General features: G+C 33.2%; 2 protein-coding genes across 2 annotated transcripts; both read left to right on the top strand.

Annotated features, from left to right (window-relative positions):
- The first annotated feature begins 9,748 nt into the window (after positions 1-9,748).
- LOC107030324 (pentatricopeptide repeat-containing protein At1g31430-like) lies at positions 9,749-11,848 on the top strand. The gene has a single exon (XM_015231642.1). It carries the CDS (start codon positions 9,749-9,751, stop codon positions 11,846-11,848), a length of 2,100 nt encoding a protein of 699 aa, XP_015087128.1.
- Positions 11,849-12,377: 529 nt separating this feature from the next.
- On the top strand, positions 12,378-15,850 carry LOC107030323 (probable serine/threonine-protein kinase PBL25). The gene is made up of 5 exons (XM_015231641.2): positions 12,378-12,863; positions 13,507-13,700; positions 13,776-13,965; positions 14,299-14,690; positions 15,138-15,850. Exons 1-5 carry the CDS (start codon positions 12,674-12,676, stop codon positions 15,507-15,509), a joined length of 1,338 nt encoding a protein of 445 aa, XP_015087127.1. The 5' UTR covers positions 12,378-12,673; the 3' UTR covers positions 15,510-15,850.
- The last annotated feature ends 2,760 nt before the right edge of the window (positions 15,851-18,610 follow it).

The following is an 18,610-nucleotide window of genomic DNA, read 5'->3' as shown; positions in this document are numbered from 1 at the left end:
CTTATCTCTTAAATGTTAGATGGTTGATGATGAACGATTACGAAATATAAAGAATGTTTAGCAAGTATGATTAAAGAATAGAAAAAAAATTCAAATTTTCCACTAAAATTAGCCTTTGTAAAGTAAGAATAACGTAAGTAGGCTTGTTTGCGACCTCTGAGAGGTCAACGACGCCGGTCTCGTCTGGGGTCTAGATTCTGGTTGTGAAAAAAATCAGCCTAACCAAATAACTCACAGTTTTACAAGCACATAGTTCAACAACAACACTTAGACAAATTATATATCCTCAACAACAAGTTTAGTATTCCTCGGTCACCAATTCCACAAAAAGGCATGCACAAGATCATCAAAACATAATATCAAGTTCACTAATAATAAGTATGTGCAATGCAATGGAATGCAATGTCAAGTATAATGATGCATGTCTGACCTAATGATACACACCCGCTGTCTCTCAGTCTGGGACCCATGGGGGACATATCTGTCCATGCATCTATTGCGGCGCGCGATACGAACCTCGATAATAGTAACCATCGAGGCGTGCAATACGTCCCTATTAATCCCTTGCCTTGTTAGTATTTATTTAGCAAAATATATAGTTTTTTTAAAATTATTATTGGTTTTGCATTAATTTGTAATAGAAAAAGATAAATAGTGTAATAGTCTGTTATAATGAGTAAACTAATAAAAAAGGACTTACTAATAAGGTGTTGTCATAAACAATTTGTATTATAGTGAATGTCTAATTATGTGGAGTCCTTGTAGGATATGGTTACGAATTCTACTTGGAGACCAAGTAAGGTTTTTCCTATAAATAAAGGGTTTTCCTTCATTGTAAATAAGATTTATGGAAGATCTATGAATCCTGAATATATTTCAAGAGAAATAAGAAGTCTTTTCTCTTCTCCCTACTTTATTAGTCTTCTAATTTTATATAGTTTCATAACATGTGTGTATTTATTCAAGCATATATTTATGAATTTTTGATACTACTATTTTGACGATTAATTTGCATAATTGAAAGGTGGACATCTAATTGTTCTAATTCAATGATAATATATAAACATAATTGTGAGAGATATTTACACATTTCTAAAAAATATAAATTAAGAAATAATGAATTATCTTATAATAGAAAAATATCAAATGAAGTCAGGAATTCGATACTTTTTCATATTTGTGAAAAACAAAAATATTTTTCTACGTCTCTACTTGCGGATTGATAATTAGTTAATTTATCACGCAATTATTTCTGATTTTCTCAAATAGTAATTAAAACAAAATTAATTGTAAAATAAATAAATCAATATTTATGAATTTGACATATTTTTATACTATAATTTGAGAAATGTATGAATTAAATTTTGTAGGTATACTGGCGACTCGTCAATTATAGAAAGAATTAAGGAGATTTCATAATAAATTTAGAATTTTACATCAATCTAATGTAACATTTCATGTTTCATCAACTTTTAAAGCGTTTTTATCAACAAAAAAAAAATAAAAAAAAATCAAAATATAATTTGAGACTTTTAAATAAGAGAGGAGTAACCTCATCCATTATATCAGTTTTTTTTTTATGATTAGAGGAATGAGTTTATGAGAGAATACATTTGCACAACACTAAATAGTAATTTTCTAAGTATTAAAAAAATAATTGTTTTTCATGTCCTTTTATGTTACCTCATATTTTAAGGTGTTTACTTTTCAGCTTATTAATAAATTAAAAAAGAAAACCTAGAATCAATATATTTTTAGATATTTTTTTAGAAACACTTTTCAAACAAATATTTCTAGTAAGAAGCACATTTTATTTGATAAATAAATTATAAAACACTATGAATAATAATTAGTTGACTAAATATATTTTAAAAAAATTCTAAGAGTTGTTTGGATGGTTTTTTGTCCTTTTTGACTTACAAATATGATAACAATAACAATATATTTAGTGAAACTTTACTAAATGGAGGCTTGGAGAAAATATAGTGTGTAAATTTTATCACTATTTAGTAGAAACAGAAAGGTTGTTCCTCAAACTATCGGCTTAAATACATCAAACTAAAGTAAATCAAACATAATAAAAGTGCTTAAAATTATTTTGGCTTAAATATAAACTAATTCAAATAGGGTAAGTGTATTTTTCTCAATTTCTATTTTTTCTAAAGATATTTTTTTCGGAAAAGGCCCCAAAATATCCTTGAAGTATTGAAAATGGTACAGAATTACTTTTCATCCACCTATTGGCTCCAAAATACCCTTGTCATCCACCATTGGGTTCAAAGTTGACCACTTCTTTAATATTTTTAATATTTAACTCTTTAAATATTTTTTAAAATACTTGACGTTCAACTATTGGTTACAATTTAATTTATTAATATAATTTATAAACCAACCCACTACCCACTCATTACTAACTGAAACCACCCAATTAATAATCTAATTATAATATCAAAATCGTCATAAACACTACTAAAACACGATGAAATTATAGATTCTTGAAAATGTCATCCAAAATTATTCAAGTCCGAATCGAAATCCCAATTAATTTAGGTTGAGCCACTTATTTAGGAGGAGACTTTCAATAGAATTCTCTTTCAAGATTGAATTAGAAATTTATGATTAAAGGTAAAGAAACAATATATCCCGAATTAATTCATGCACTTTTTTAAATATAATTTTATAAATATTTATGATTTATTTTAAGACCATTAATATATTATTTTGAAAAAAAGTTACCTATTAAGTAACATCACATATTGAGACAAAAGAATAATTAAGATAAACATAATCAGACTTTTAATTTTATCGGTAATTTTTATTTAGACACTTGAATGTATGATAATTTACTTCTATAGATATTTTCGCCTCAAATTTTTAAAAACACTTAATTCACAGTAGCTTTTCTGTTATTGCGTTAATAATGTGACGGGTTTATTAATCTAGAAGGGTTTAATTAGTAATGGGTGGATAGTGATTGATTTATAAATTATACTAATAAGTTAAATTATAACAAATAGTTGAGCGCCACGTATTTAAAAAAATATTTAAATAGTTTAAATATAAAACCGTTAAATAAGTGGTCAATTTTGAACCAAAAGGTGGGTAACAAGGATATTTTGGACCCAATAGGTGGGTGGAAAGGATATTTTGGAGCTAATAGGTGGGTGAATGATAATTTTATACTAATTTCAATACTTTAAAAGTATTTTAAGCCCTTTCCAAATTTTTTTAATATTTTTTGTAAAAAATTTCTACTACTGGACAAAAAGAACTTTTAAAAATGGTAAGAGTATTCTAAAAGTAAATTTTACTAATTCACCTTTAAATTAGGTGCAGATGTCAAGTAGAGTATACTCCAACGATGGAGTATTAAATTTATCCATATGGTGAACAGTTTTTTTATGAAAATCTCTGCCACATTTTATTATAAGAAATTTCTAAAAAATAATCAAAGCAATTACAGTATTTGACCTCATCATCTGTAAAATCTAGTAAAGGTAAAAATAAAAGAATACTCTAAATTATCGTGACGTAATGTATCTATTAATTGTATTAATTAAATATATTTAAATTTATTTGTCAAATATTGTAAATGATGGTTTGAATGTCCTATAAAAGGGTAGTCGTTCACCCTTGTGAAATACACTTGAGGAGAATAAAAAAGCTCTCAATCTTTATATTTGTCATCACCATTTGTCTTACCTTATTGTTTGTGTATTCTTGTATTTTCCTCTCGTTTTACAACACGTTATCAGCACGAGTTTCTAACCAATTAAGGCCTACTTAATTCAGAATTAATTTTTTTTCTAAACGTTAATCATTTTTCTTTCCGAGTCAGGTATACATTTATATGTTTATAACATATCTAACAGGACTTGCATAAATCTTTGATCCGTATTTTTATTACTGCATATATAACTTGCTTTATGTATTATTATAATACTTTATTAGGCATATAATCAATACTTTTCAAGTTTACATTGTTATGTTATTTATGCTACTAATTTATGACTATAAATTTAATACTAAGCAATATGATAGCACGATAGTTTGAATACACGTAAGTAATTTCTTGTTATACATTTTATATGTCATAAAGAACATAATATTGTTTTAAATACAACTTGAAATTATTACTAAACTTTGATATTAATTGAAACTAGTAATAAATACTTAAAATAAGTAGGAAATACATTTAACTCTTGCCGTTTCAACGCTTCATGAGTTTATATTTTTAATCTAACATTAATGTTCATGCATATAATGTATTTTATACTCACCATACTTTATTATTTAAAGTATTAATTTGTCATTTGTAATAAACAAACCAACATCATAATATTAACTCAAAATTATTTTATGATAGTTTTCAACATGTCGAATTTGTCAAAACTTGAATTTGTGGTACTTGACATTTCTCGAAAGAATTATTTATCATGAGTACTTGATGCTGAATTTCACCTTACCGCTAAGGGTCTTGGTGATAGTATAATTGAAGGAAATACGACATCAAGTCAGGATAAAGCGAAAGCTATGATTTTTCTTCGTCATCATCTTGATAAAAGCCTGAAGGTTGAATGCCTAATGGTGAAAGATCCACTTGAATTGTGGATAGGTTTGAAAGGGAGGTATGACCATCTCAAGGCAACGGTATTGCCAAAGGCTCATTATGAGTGGATGCTCTTATGATTTCAAGATTATAAAATCGTAATTGAATATAATTCTGTTGTATTTAGAATAACTTTCCAATTGAAATTATGTGGGGAAACAATAAAAGATAAGGACATGTTGGAAAAGACACTAACTACTTTCCATGCCTGTAACATGATATTACAGCAACAATATCGTGAAAAAGATTTTCAAAAATACTCTGAACTGATCTCATGCCTTATGGTGGCTGAGCAGCATAATGACTTTCTAATGAAAATCATAAAGCCCGTCCCGCTGGAAGTGCTCCATTACCGGAGGCACACGCGGTTGAGCACATGGCCAATCTGAAATAAGACAAAATAATCGGGGTCATGACAATGTGCGCGGGCGTGACAAAGGCAAAAGACGATATAATAATCGTCGAGGTTGTCATAAAAAAAGGGAGAACAATATAGGTTCTCAAAGTAATCCTTCTAAAGGAAAGGGCGATCATTGTCATCGTTGTGGCCTTAAAGGTCACTGGAAAAATGAATGTCGGGCACATGAGCATTTTGTCAGGTTGTATCAAAATTTCTTTAAAAGGAAAGGAAATAAAGGCGACACCTCTTCTAAAGCCTGAGTAGAGTCACCTTTGACTCTCAAAGATAATGTTCAGGCAGGATCTTCTCAAAAATATAATGAGATTGTTGAGACAAACTTAGCATTGAAAGATAATACTTTTGATGGGCTCGATGATATTACTCATCTGGAAGTTGAGGACTTTTTTGGGATCACAACTGAGATTGATAATTGAGCTAGGAAATGAATAATATTTTTTATATATTTTTTATGTCTTGATTAAAGTTTATGTACTTAAGATTTATTTTGTTAAACTTCGTACTTCTTATTATGTATTTTTATTCTTATGAATATAAACATAATTTTCCAGTCTTCAGTTGGATCCAAGATGAGTAGTGGAGATATGTGTCTTCTGGAAAGTGCCACAACTCATACGATGCTAAGAGAAAAAAATATTTCTCTTCTTTGGTAATGAAAAAGGCATATGTTAATACAATATCCGGTAGTACAAAATTGATTGAGGGCTCTGGAAGAGTAACCTTATTACTACCTGGAGGAACATTAATTGTAATTGACAATGCATTGTATTGTAGTAAGTCTCATAGAAACTTGTTAAGATTCAAGGTTATTCGCCAAAATGGCTATCATGTTGAGACTGCGAATGAAGGAAAGGTGGAATTCCTTTATATAACTACAATAAATGCGGATAAGAAAACTATGCATGAAAAATTGCCAACACTTTCTTTTGGGTTGTACCATACAAATATGGATATAGTTGAATCACATGCCGTAGTAAACAAAAGGTTTACTGATTCTAATGATTTTATCATTTGTCATGACCGGTTGGGTCATCCCGATTATAATATGATACGCAAAATAATTGAGAATTCACATGGGCATACTTTGAAGAACGAAATTGTTCTTCAATCAAAGGAATTCTCTTGTGCTGCTTGTTCACAAGGAGAGTTGGTTATCAAACCATCAATGGCTAAGGTTGGGGTGGAATCCCCTGCATTTCTGGAACAAATACAGGGTGATATATGTGGACCTATTCACCCTGCATGTGGACCATTTAAATATTATACGGTCTTGATAGATGCATCCACAAGATAGTCTCATGTGTGCTTATTATCAACTCACAATATGGCTTTTGCGAGGTTGTTGGCTCAAATAATAAGGTTAAAAGCACAATTTTCAGATGATGCAATAAAAATAATTCATCTTGATAATGCTGGTGAGTTTACATCTCAGACATTTAATGATTATTGTTTGTTCGCTGGTATAACAGTTGAACATCCTATTGCACATGTTCATGCTCAAAATGATTTAGCAGAGTTATTGATTAAACGTCTTCAATTGATAGCTAGACCCTTGTTGATGAGAACAAAGTTGCCTGTTTCGATTTGGGGGCATGCTATTTTGCACGCAGCAGCACTTGTGCGCATAAGGCTAACAAGTCATCATGACATCTCCCCATTACAATTGACTTTTGGTCAGTAGCCAAATATTTCCCATCTTAGAATCTTTGATTGTGCGGTATATGTTCCAATTGCTCCACCACAACGCACAAAGATGGGTCCCCAAAGAAGATTAGGGATATATGTTGGGTATGAATCTCGTTCTATTATAAAATATTTGAACCTAGAACTGTAGATTTATTTACGGCAATGTTTGCTGATTGTCATTTTGATGAATCAGTATACCCAACATTCGGGGGAGAACAAAATCAGTTGGGAAATGAGATAGACTGGAATTCATTTTCACTGTCTTATTTAGATCCTCGAACAAATCAACGTGAGAAATAAGTTCAAAAGATAATTTAATTGCAGAATATTGTAAATCAACTGCCGGATGCATTTACTAACCTTTCACGGGTTACTATAGGATAAAATTTTAAGGCAAATGAGTCTGGACCACGCTTAAAACGTGGTAAACCAACTGGTCTCAAGGATAAAAATCCTCAGAATAGAAAAAAATAAATGATCAAGATGATGATCATAATATAAAGGCAATTGCTCATAAAGAGCTCCGAGACATAATAAATGATGACACCACAAAGGAGGTCCATGTACCTGAAATAATGAGAATAAGGAAATCTCTATAAATTATGTCTCAACGAGAAAAAAGTGGAATTAAAATAATATTGTGGTGGATAATACTTATGCCTATAATGTTGCAGTTGAAATAATGCTACAAGATGAGGATTTGAAATCAAGATCAGTCAACGAGTGTAGACTGAGAAATGATTGGCCAAAATGGAAGGAAGCAATTCAAACAGAATTGACTTCACTTGAAAAATGTGAAGTTTTTGGACCAATAGTTCGAACACCTGAAGGTGTCAAGCCAGTAGGGCACAAATGAATTTTTGTGCGAAAACGCAATGAAAATGGTAAAGTCGTAATATATAAAGCACAACTTGTTGCACAAGGATTTTCGCAAAGGCCTGGCATTGATTATGAGGATACTTATTCTCCTGTGGTAGATGCAATTACCTTCAGGTATCTAATAAATATGACAGTTATGAAAAGCTTGAAATGAGTTTAATGGATGTTGTCACAACCTATTTGTATAGCTCGCTAGACCACAATATTTTTATGAAAATCCCTAAAGCACTCAAAGTGCTTGAAGCATATAAAAATTCAAAAGAAAGTAGTTCAATAAAGCTCAGACATGACGAATGTGGTATAATCGTCTTAGCGAATATTTGCTAAAAGAAGGGTTTAAGAATGATCCTATTTGTCCTTGTATTTTTATACGAAGGTCAAAATCTGAATTTGTAATAATATCTGTTTATGTTGATGGCTTGAACTTTATTGAAACTCCTAAAGATCTTTCAAAAGCCGTTGAGTGTTTGAAGAAAGAATTTGAAATGAAAGATCTTGGTAAGACAAAATTTTGTCTTGACCTTCAGATTGAACATTTGACAAATGGGATATTTATTTCATCAATCAACATATACTTAAAAAGGTTTTAAAGAGATTTTACATGGATAAATCACACCATTGAGTACCCCAATGTTTATAAGATCTCTTGATATAAATAAAGATCCATTCCGACCTCAAGAAAAAGATGAAGAGGTTCTCGGTGATGAAATGCCATATCGTAGTGCTATTGGGGCACTAATGTACCTTGACAACAATACCCGACCAGATATTTGTTTTGCAATAAGTTTATTGGCGAGATTCTGCTCATGTCCAACAAGAAGACATTGGAAAAGTGTTAAACATATATTCAGATATCTTCAAGGAACAATTGATATGTGATTGTGGTATTCTAATGCATCCAAGTCAGAATTGATTGGTTATGCAGATGCTAGCCTGGCTATTTGTCTGATCCACATAAAGACCGATCTCAGACAGGCTATTTATTCACCTATGGAGGTACAGCTATATCGTGGCTTCGATGAAGCAAACAATAGTTGCTACTTTTTCAAATCATGCAGAGATAATAATCATTCACTAAGCCAGTCGAGAGTGTGTATGGTTAAGATCAATGACTCAACACATTCTACAATTATGCGGTCTTTCTGTGCAAACAAAGACTCCAACAAAATTGTATGAAGATAATGTTGCTTGCATAGCTCAATTAAAGGGAGGATATATCAAAGGAGACCGAACAAAACATATTTCACCTAAGTTTTTTTCCACACACGATCTTCAACAAAATGGTGAGATAAACGTTCAACAGATACGTTCGAGTGATAATCTTGCAGATTTATTCACTAAAGCATTGTCAACGTCAACATTTGAGAAGTTAAGATATAAGATTGGGATGCGTCGTCTCCAAGATATCAAATAAGTCATCAGGGGGAGTAAATATGCGTTGTACTCTTTTTCCCTTAGCCAAGGTTGTCCCATTGGGTTTTCCTGGTAAGGTTTTTAATGAGGCAACACTCAAGGCGTATTACAAGATGTGTGTACTCTTTTTCCTTCACTTGGCTTTTTCTCGCAGGGTTTTTCCTAGTAAGGTTTTAACGAGGTACATTATCTATAAACATCCAAGGGGGAGTGTTACAAATCCATTTTATTGTGTGGATGTTTATCTTAATCCATCCTAACGTGATGTATCTGTTAATCATATTATTAAATATGTTCTAACGTATTTGTCCATTGTTATAAAGGAAGGTTTGAATGTCCTATAAAAGGGTAGTCTTTCACCCTTGTAAAATACACTTAAGAAAAATAACAAAGCTCTCAATCTTTATACTTGTCATCACCATTTGTCTTACCTTATTGTTTGTATATTCTTGTATTTTCCTCTCGTTTTACAACACTAAAAATAATTTTGAAGATTGAATATAGCTAATGAAAAAGGACATGACATATCCCTCAACATTGCTATTTTTATGTTGATATATCTTTATCCCCTCGTTATAAAAATTACTCTTGTCTACTCCTATAAATGACTCACATATATCATTACAATTACAAAGCAGTTTACATATACCCTTCGGTAAGAATATATGAACCAATTTGCAAAGTTGAAAACCCTTTTCCCTTAATGGAGGTAGCCATACTTGTGATACCAAATGCTTGCATGAATGAGTAAACATGCTTGGCTTATCAAGCTCGGCCTCGACACTTGTCCTCTTTACGCTACAAATCTCATTGCTCACTATGTTTACTCTGCAATCCCCAACTCCCTTACCATTGCCCACAAGGTGTTCGACCAAGTGCCTCATAAAGACACAACCTTATGGACCTCTCTCATCTCATCCTACGCTCGTTCCAATCAACCCCACAAAGCCCTTCACCTCTTCTCCCTCATGCTCCACCAATCTCAATCCAACCCAGATACTGCTGCTCACCCCAATCACTTCGTCTTCTCAACTGTTGCTCGTGCCATTGCTTCTTCTCCACAGAACTCCAAATTAGGGCAAAACGTGCATGCCCATGTTATAAAGTCTGGATATTTGCCTGGAAATATTGTTGTTGAGACTGCTTTTTTGGATTTGTACTCGAAATGTGGGGTAGTGGAATGTGCACGGATGGTGTTTGATGAAATGTGTAGCAGAAATTTGGTGACGTGGAACGCTGTGATTTCTGGGTATGTTCAGAATGGAATGGAGTGTGAAGGGTTGGAGTTGTTTTATCGAATGAAGTGTAGGGAGTTTTACATGCCTGATGAGTATAGTGTTGCTACTGTTTTATCTGGTTGTGGCTATGTACAGGAACTTTTTTTGGGAATGCAAGTTCATGGTTATGCGTTTGTTACTGGGTTTGAGTTAAGTTGTAGAAATTCTATTGCTAATATGTATTTTTATTGTAGTAGAGTTGAATTGGCGGAGAAAGTTTTTGTTGGAACAGAGAGGGATGTTGTTTCTAGGCTAGTAAAGATAAGGGGTTATGTATTTAATCATATGTATGCTGATGCTGTGAGGTACATTTTGTCAATGGAGAATGCTGTTGAAATTTTAGTTATGGATCAGACTATTTTCGTGCCTCTGCTATCTGCTTGCGCCAAGATACGTTTGCTCAATGCCGGGAAGCAAGTCCATGGTCTCTTCATCACTTTGGTGGATTCATGTAAAACTGTTCATTTATTGGAAGAGAGCAGAGGGATTATTGGAAGTGCACTCATAGACATGTACAGCAAGTGCAGTGATATTGGTAAAGCGCAGAAAGTTTTTGAAAGTTGGCTACCTGAACGAGATGTTCCACTGTGGAATTCTTTGTTGTCTGGTTATATCAATAATGGGCTAATCGAAGATGCCAAAGCACTCTTTGAGCATATGCCCGAGAAAACTATTGTTTCTTGGACAAGCATGATGACAGGATATGTGCAAAAGGGCTTGCCCCGAGAAGGCTTAAATTTATTGGCTAAGATGTATTTTGGAGAAGAAAGAGATAGGCTAGAAGGAAACTGCTTGACCTTTGTGGTAGCTCTTGAAGCATGTTCCCATCTAACAGATTTAGACGAAGGAAAGCAAATACATGCAAAAATTATTAGAGAGGTGCCGGATGCAGATGGCAATGTGGCTGTCGGAACAGCTTTAGTTGACATGTATTCAAAATCAGGTCACTTAAGTTACACATTACGACTTTTTGATGCGATGGAAGAGAAAAATGTCGTTTCATGGACTTCTGCAATCATGGGATTTGCTGTTCATGGATTTGCCTTCCAAGCCCTTGAACTTTTTCAGCGTATGGTAAACATGGGAATTAATCCCAATGAAGTGACATTTACTGCAGTACTAACTGCTTGCCGTCATTGTGGTTTAGTAGATGAGGGAATGCAATATTTTACGCAAATGAGGAAGCAGTATGGTTTGACCCCTGATGAAGAACATTATACATGTCTAATTGATTTATTGGGACGTAATGGAAGGCTTGAGGAAGCATGGCATTTGGTGGAAGGAATGGAAGAGAACCATCTAAGTGATGAGTGCTCTACTGGTACCATTTGGGCTGCACTTCTAGGGGCCTGTCAGTTGTATGAAAACGTTGAAATTGGAAAGAAGGTAGCTGAAAAGCTGACGGAAAAGGAGATACAGATATCTAATGCTTCTATTGCGCTATCTAATATTTATGCAGCAGCTGGAATGTGGAATGAAGTGTACAGAGTGAGAGAGAGTTGGAGAAAAAAAGGTCATGCTGATGGAGAGCCTGGTCTTAGCCGCATATGTACACAACCCCATTAATACAAAATTCTTAGACACAGTATGGTTGCCCTTTTATGTAAATGGTGAGTCATTAGTGTTTTTTGCAATGAGAAAAGTTATTTCAAGGTACAACATTTCCTTGGGAGAACCTTTGGCTGCTTCCTTTTTCTTGTTGACTTGTTCAAGGTCTGCTATGATGTTTGATTGGCTCGTCTCAAGATGAATAATATTAGTTGTACATGTTGACTTGCAACTATTTGACATATTACTTCTTCGTTTCCTTGTTTTTTATTATTGATAGAAGAATACATTTTGAGTAATTTCTCTGCACAAGATTCTCAGAATTTTCATAAACTGATGGACCATCTTGATGCAGTTTTTGTACAATCAACAAGATTTAATTTATGTATTACCAATACTTGTACGACATTATATTATTTAATACCCCCAACGGAACGACTAAACAAGTCATACTTATACTGTGATTATTTTCTTAATTCGTCCACCCCTATAAATGTGTTGTAAAGAGAAGACATTGAAAGTATTGCAACCAAATAAACATAAGAAATCGATCTTTAGATGGGCGCCAAATTGTTTTCACCAAATTCTCTCTACCAAAAGAATGTGTCCACCATATTCTGCGGGAACTTCAATGGAAAAAAAACTTCCAACATTTCTCCCTCCTCCTAAAAATAGCATAAACATATTTCTAGGTTTTCCCTTTTTAGACAGCCTAATTAGCTATCTATCTATATCAAAAAAAAAAATCTGTAAAGGAAAATACGATTGCCTAAACCAGAATTTGTAGATTATAGAATTGTACTCGTTGGATATTTAGAAATTAAAAAAAAAGAAGAAGAAAACATGGGTTGTTTTTCATGTTTTTCATCACAAGAAAAGAAGGCATTCAAAAGAATACATAGCAAAAGTAAAGAAACATCTGATGTTGTTCGTCAAAGAGAAACTCTCTTGCATCAACAACAACAACGTCCACATTCACTATCGAGGTCAAAGCCACAGCAGGACCACCGTTCTCATTCACAACCTCTATCTGGTATATTTTTTTTCGTAACTTCAAATGTAACATAAAAATTTTTTGTTTTATAATCCTCTCATTGTGACTCGAACCCACTTCAAATGTAACATAAATTTATTTTGTTTTATAATCTCTCATTGTGACTCGAACCCACAACCTTAAAAGTTAAAGGAGGAGGGTGTAACTACCACCTGAGCAACCCCGTCTCATCGGAGGCTGGAGCTATTATGCAGCATATTATGAGATATGGGAAATACTGTGACCATAAAACAAGATGAATTTTTTGAAGACAAGTTAGAATAAAACAGTAAAGCAGAGGGAGACGGTTGTAGACATAAAATACAAACATAATACATAAAGATGCCCTTAAATTGACCTTATTTTACATTATGCCCTTTAACTTTGAATGTGCACAAGTATACTTAAACTTGTATAAAATTAAACAAACAGACACATGAGTCCTACGTGGTAGGATGCCACGTAGGACGTGTCTGTATATTTGCTCATCTATATACAAGTTTAAACATCTACTTGTGTGAGGGCATAAATGTGAAATGAAGCCAAGAAAAGACATTTTTTATGTATTATACCTAAAATAAATAAGTGATTCTCTATGGTTACAGATTAGTTTTTGCTTTCTTAATACATAAATCTTCTGCAGAAAATACTAGAAAAGTGCCAGCAGAAACCCCACACCAAAAGTCTTCTAACAAAGGCAAAGGCCAGAACATTGCAGCTCAAACATTCACCTTCAGGGAACTAGCAACAGCTACGAAGAACTTCCGATCAGAATGTCTGATAGGAGAAGGTGGATTTGGACGTGTTTACAAGGGCCACCTTAACAAAACTGGACAGGTACTTCAACACTTGAAAAATTCTGCTATCATTTTGTCGTAAAACTGTACTAATCATCACTTCATTTTTGTCCAGACTGTAGCAGTGAAACAGCTTGACCGCAATGGATTGCAAGGAAACCGAGAATTTCTTGTGGAGGTGTTGATGTTGAGCCTTCTGCACCATTCAAATCTCGTAAATCTAATTGGCAATTGTGCTGATGGAGATCAAAGACTTCTTGTTTATGAGTACATGTCATTGGGATCTTTGGAGGATCATCTGCTTGGTATTTATTTATTCCTTAAGTCTTGTTACTCTATGAACCTCACTTGTGGAACTATATTGAGTATGTCGTTGTTGCTGTTGTTCTTATTACTCTACCGGCATTTGAAATTTGCTATTGTGATAGTAAAACAATATCTGTATAATCGTTTAATTATTCTAATTCCCTTGCTGCAATACAAGGCTGAATACTAGCGTAATGAAATGGCGTCATAGCATTATATTCGGTTTCCTGTATACTAGCTATGTGTTTAACTTTGTTTACTGAAGCAACATATTGCCTATTACTATCAAACTAATGAAGAATCGTATAAATATATTTTGTGTGTTTCTTCAGATCTTGAACGAGATAAACTTCCACTAGATTGGTTCACAAGGATGAAAATAGCATTACATGCTGCAAAAGGACTCGAATATTTACATCATAGAGCCAATCCACCGGTCATTTACCGTGACTTGAAGTCCTCCAACATCCTGCTGGATAAGGAACATAATGCAAAACTGTCAGATTTCGGGTTAGCCAAGGTTGGACCTACAGGGGAAAACACCCATGTATCATCAAGAGTCATGGGAACGTACGGTTATTGTGCTCCTGAGTACCAACAAACTGGCAAGCTGACTATCAAGTCTGATGTCTATAGCTTTGGTGTAGTTTTATTGGAGCTAATTACGGGTAGAAGAGCAGTTGATATCACAAGATTTGGGCATCAGCAGAATTTAGTTACCTGGGTAAGCGAAACATTTCTCCTTCCTTTCTGCTTTGACCTTTATGACGAAACATACACCATTGAATATTACATGATCCAACACCAGTAATGTTTACCGAGCTAGATTGCTGAAATATATGCTTCTTTCATATCTAAAATGCTGTCATAAAATTAATAAGGATTGGAGAAATACTCCTTAACTTTCGGGCTATTTCTATTATTGCAATTATAACTTTCCGACAAAGAAGATTCATTTCATTACATGTGGCTCCAATCCACCACTGGTATTGATCATGAGTCATGACTGATAACTGAATGACATAGATAACCTAGTTTCTAATATTTCTTTTTCCCTCTTGAGGCTGATGTTTGATTTACTTCTAAATTCAACGGGTTTATTAAAAGACCATGTTGTGTTGTCCTACTCCGAGTTTTAAGCAAAAAGAAATGTTTCTTATGCTTCTTCCAGGCTGAACCCATATTCAAAGACACGAAGAGACACATTGAACTGGCTGATCCACTCCTCGGAGCGAATTTCCCAAGGAAAAGTTTCAGTCAAGCTGTTGCTATTGCGTCTATGTGTCTGCAAGATGATCCAGTAGTACGTCCTCTAATTAGTGATGTGGTGACTGCACTCAGTACCCTTTCAACACCTGAAACAGAATTGGTTTCACCATTCGCTTCTCCAACTCGAGCACCATCCCCAATGCATATGTCAACTGAAGAAAACATAATATCTACAAGAGAGTGCCAAGACGAAGTTGCAGAAGCCATAGAATGGGGTTCAAATTCAAGAAAACAGAATGCAAGATCACTAGCATCTTGTGGTTCTTCAGTGTGACATCCACATTTCGGTTAGTCACTCCATAATAGAATTAGGTAAACAAAGATGATCATGTTGCTTCAGCCATCCACAGATGCTGTTAAGTGATCATCTAGTAGTACCACAGATGCTGTAACAGCCACTTTAGCAGGGAATACAAAGAAATGATATATACTAGCTCGCAGAATGAAGAATCGACATGTCCTTACTTAATACGATTTAAGTTGTATACATTGACAGTGTAGATTCTTTTACTGCGATCAGAGTAATATCTATTTGTGTAGTGCTTTAATTCGACAATATAAATACGACTCACGTGACAATAAAGAGTACAATGTACTCCCTCCGTCCATTTTTTATTGGGCAACTTTCACATATAGCAAACATAATATTCATATTTGTATACTCTAGCAAAGTTTGCATAATTGCACTCCATAGCAAACATATATATGTACAATTCGCTATACATATACAATTGAAGTGAATTGTATAAAACGAGAAAGAGAAAGAGACTTAGCCAGAGAATTGTAAAAAACGAAGTGTATAAAACGAATTGTATAATTATAAGTGTATAGAAAGATTATATACAATTTGAATTTGTATGAAATGAAAAAGAGAGAAAGGCAAAAGAGACTTGGGTAGGGAATATACAATTGAATCGAATTGTATAAAATGAGAAAGAGAGAAATTATATACAATTTGAATTTGTATAAAACAAGAAAGAGAGAAAGGCAAAAAAAACTGGGCAGGGGAGTATTTTTATTGTATAATTATAAGTGTATAGGACGAAAATATATGTATTTGCATGTGTATATACAATTTTCTCTCGCTTTATACAAACAGAAACACAATTTATACATTTCGTTTCTGTTTGTATAAGTGAGAGAGGTGAGGGTGGAGAGCGAGATTTGGGAGAGGGGAACAAAAATATATGTATTTATACAATTTCCTCTCGTTTTATACAAATAGAAACAGATGTTATACACTTGTGTTTGTATAAAAGTGAGAGGAAGCGAACGAGAGATGGAGCAAGAGAGGAGAGTGGCGAGCGAGAGTTTGAGGGAGAGAGGTGACTGACAAACAGTTTGCTACGGGGTACAATTAAATCAAAGGGTGGTTATAGCAATTAATTTGATTTATTAGTTTGCCATTATATACAATTTTTCCTTTTTTATTGTCATGTTTCGCTTTTCAAAGTCAATTTGACTAGTTTTCAAAGTTAAATTAGATAACATTAATTTGATATTTAAACAAAAAAATTTATATTTTCAAAAATTATATGAAAAGTAAAATAAATTGCAATTTTTTGTATATCAATATGATGAAAAAATACATTTTAAAATGTTAGTCAAAATTCTTATAATTTGACTCTAAAATTAGACACTATGACAAATAATAATGGATGGAGAGAGCATTTTTTTAACATTATCTAAATATACTTCATTGCACAAATTAAAAATAGCACAACAAGATTGAGTTATAGTGAAAAAAATAGTGATGTCAGAAAATCAATATTCAATTTTCTCCTTCTTTAACATAACGTCTTTCTTTTCTCCTTTTATGTAGTTTATTTTCCTTATTTTAAAAATAGAAAAGGGTCAAAAATACCCTTAAACTGTGTGAAATAGCTCATATATACCCTTAAACTATATTTTGGTTCAAAACTACCCTTCCCGTCAAACTATTGGGTCAAAAATGCCCTTATAGTTAACAGAAATTGTTAAATGCCATGTGGATGCCACATGGCACCCCAATAGATTTCCACTGCCTCATAGAATAAAAGGAAAATGGTCAAAAGTACCCTTAAACTATTCGAAATAGCTCATATTTACCCTTGAACTATATTTCGGCTCAAAACTACCCTTCCCGTCAAACTATTGGGTCAAAAGTGACCTTCTTATTAGCAAAAGTTGTTAAATTCCACAATTGCCACATTGAGCAAATCCCTAAATCTTAATTACTCATTTTCCCCTCATTTCATTATTTTCCAGAAATGATTCACCCCTTCTCCCTCATTTTACGGCTAAGGTTTCATAGTTTTCTTCGTCGCTGGGTTTCAAAGTGGATATTCGTGGTTATAGGTTAGTAAAATTTTTTCTGATTTTATTGTGTTTACAACCACGAAAATCCACTTTAAAACTCATCACTGAAGAAAGTTATGAAACCTTGGCCGGAAAATGACGTGAAAGTTGTGAAATTCTGTCTATCATACTTTGAAATCGTAATTGTAATAAACTAAGAAAAAATATTTACTAACATACAACCATGAATATCAACTTTGAAACTCAGCCCCGAAGAAAGTTACGAAGCCTTAGCTGCGAAATTAGGGAAAAGTTGTGAAATCCTAACTATCATACTTTGAAATAGTAAACATAATAAAATAAAAAAAATATTTACTAACCTACAAGTGTGAATATCCACTTTGGAACTCAACCACGAAGAAAAGTATGAAACCTAGCCGCGAAATGATGGAGAACGGGTGAATATATCATTTCTGAAATAATGAAATGAGGGGAGAAGTAATTAAGATTTAGGGATTAGTCTATGTGGCACTAGAACTTTATTAGCATGCAATGTGGCATCCACATGGCATTTAACAACTTCTGTTAATAAGAAGGGTACTTTTGATCCAATAGTTTGATGGGAAGAGCAGTTTTGAGCCGAAATATAGTTTAAGGGTATATATGAGCTATTTTGGATAGTTGAAGGGTATTTTTGATCCTTTGTATTTAGTCTACGTGGCAGCGGATTCCTATTTGCATACAATGTGGCATCCATATGGAATCCACATGGCATTTAACAACCTTCGTTAATAAGATGGGTATTTTTGACCCATTAGTATGACGAAAAGGATAGTTTTGAGCCGAAATAAAGTTTAAGGGTATATTTAAGCTATTTCGAATAGTTCAGAGAGTATTTTTTTAACATTATCTAAATATACTTCATTGCACAAATTAAAAATAACACAACAAGATTGAGGTATAGTAAAAAAACAGTGATGTCAGAAAATCAATATTCAGTTTTCTCGTTCTTTAACATAACTTCTTTCTATTCTCCTTTTATGTAGTTTGTTTTCCTTATTTTAAAAATAGTTTGTGATGTTCATTTATCAAAAATTG

This window comes from Solanum pennellii, chromosome 9, assembly GCF_001406875.1.
Source record: "Solanum pennellii chromosome 9, SPENNV200".
Lineage (NCBI taxonomy): Eukaryota > Viridiplantae > Streptophyta > Magnoliopsida > Solanales > Solanaceae > Solanum > Solanum pennellii.
This window is presented reverse-complemented; position numbering and strand designations above follow the sequence as displayed.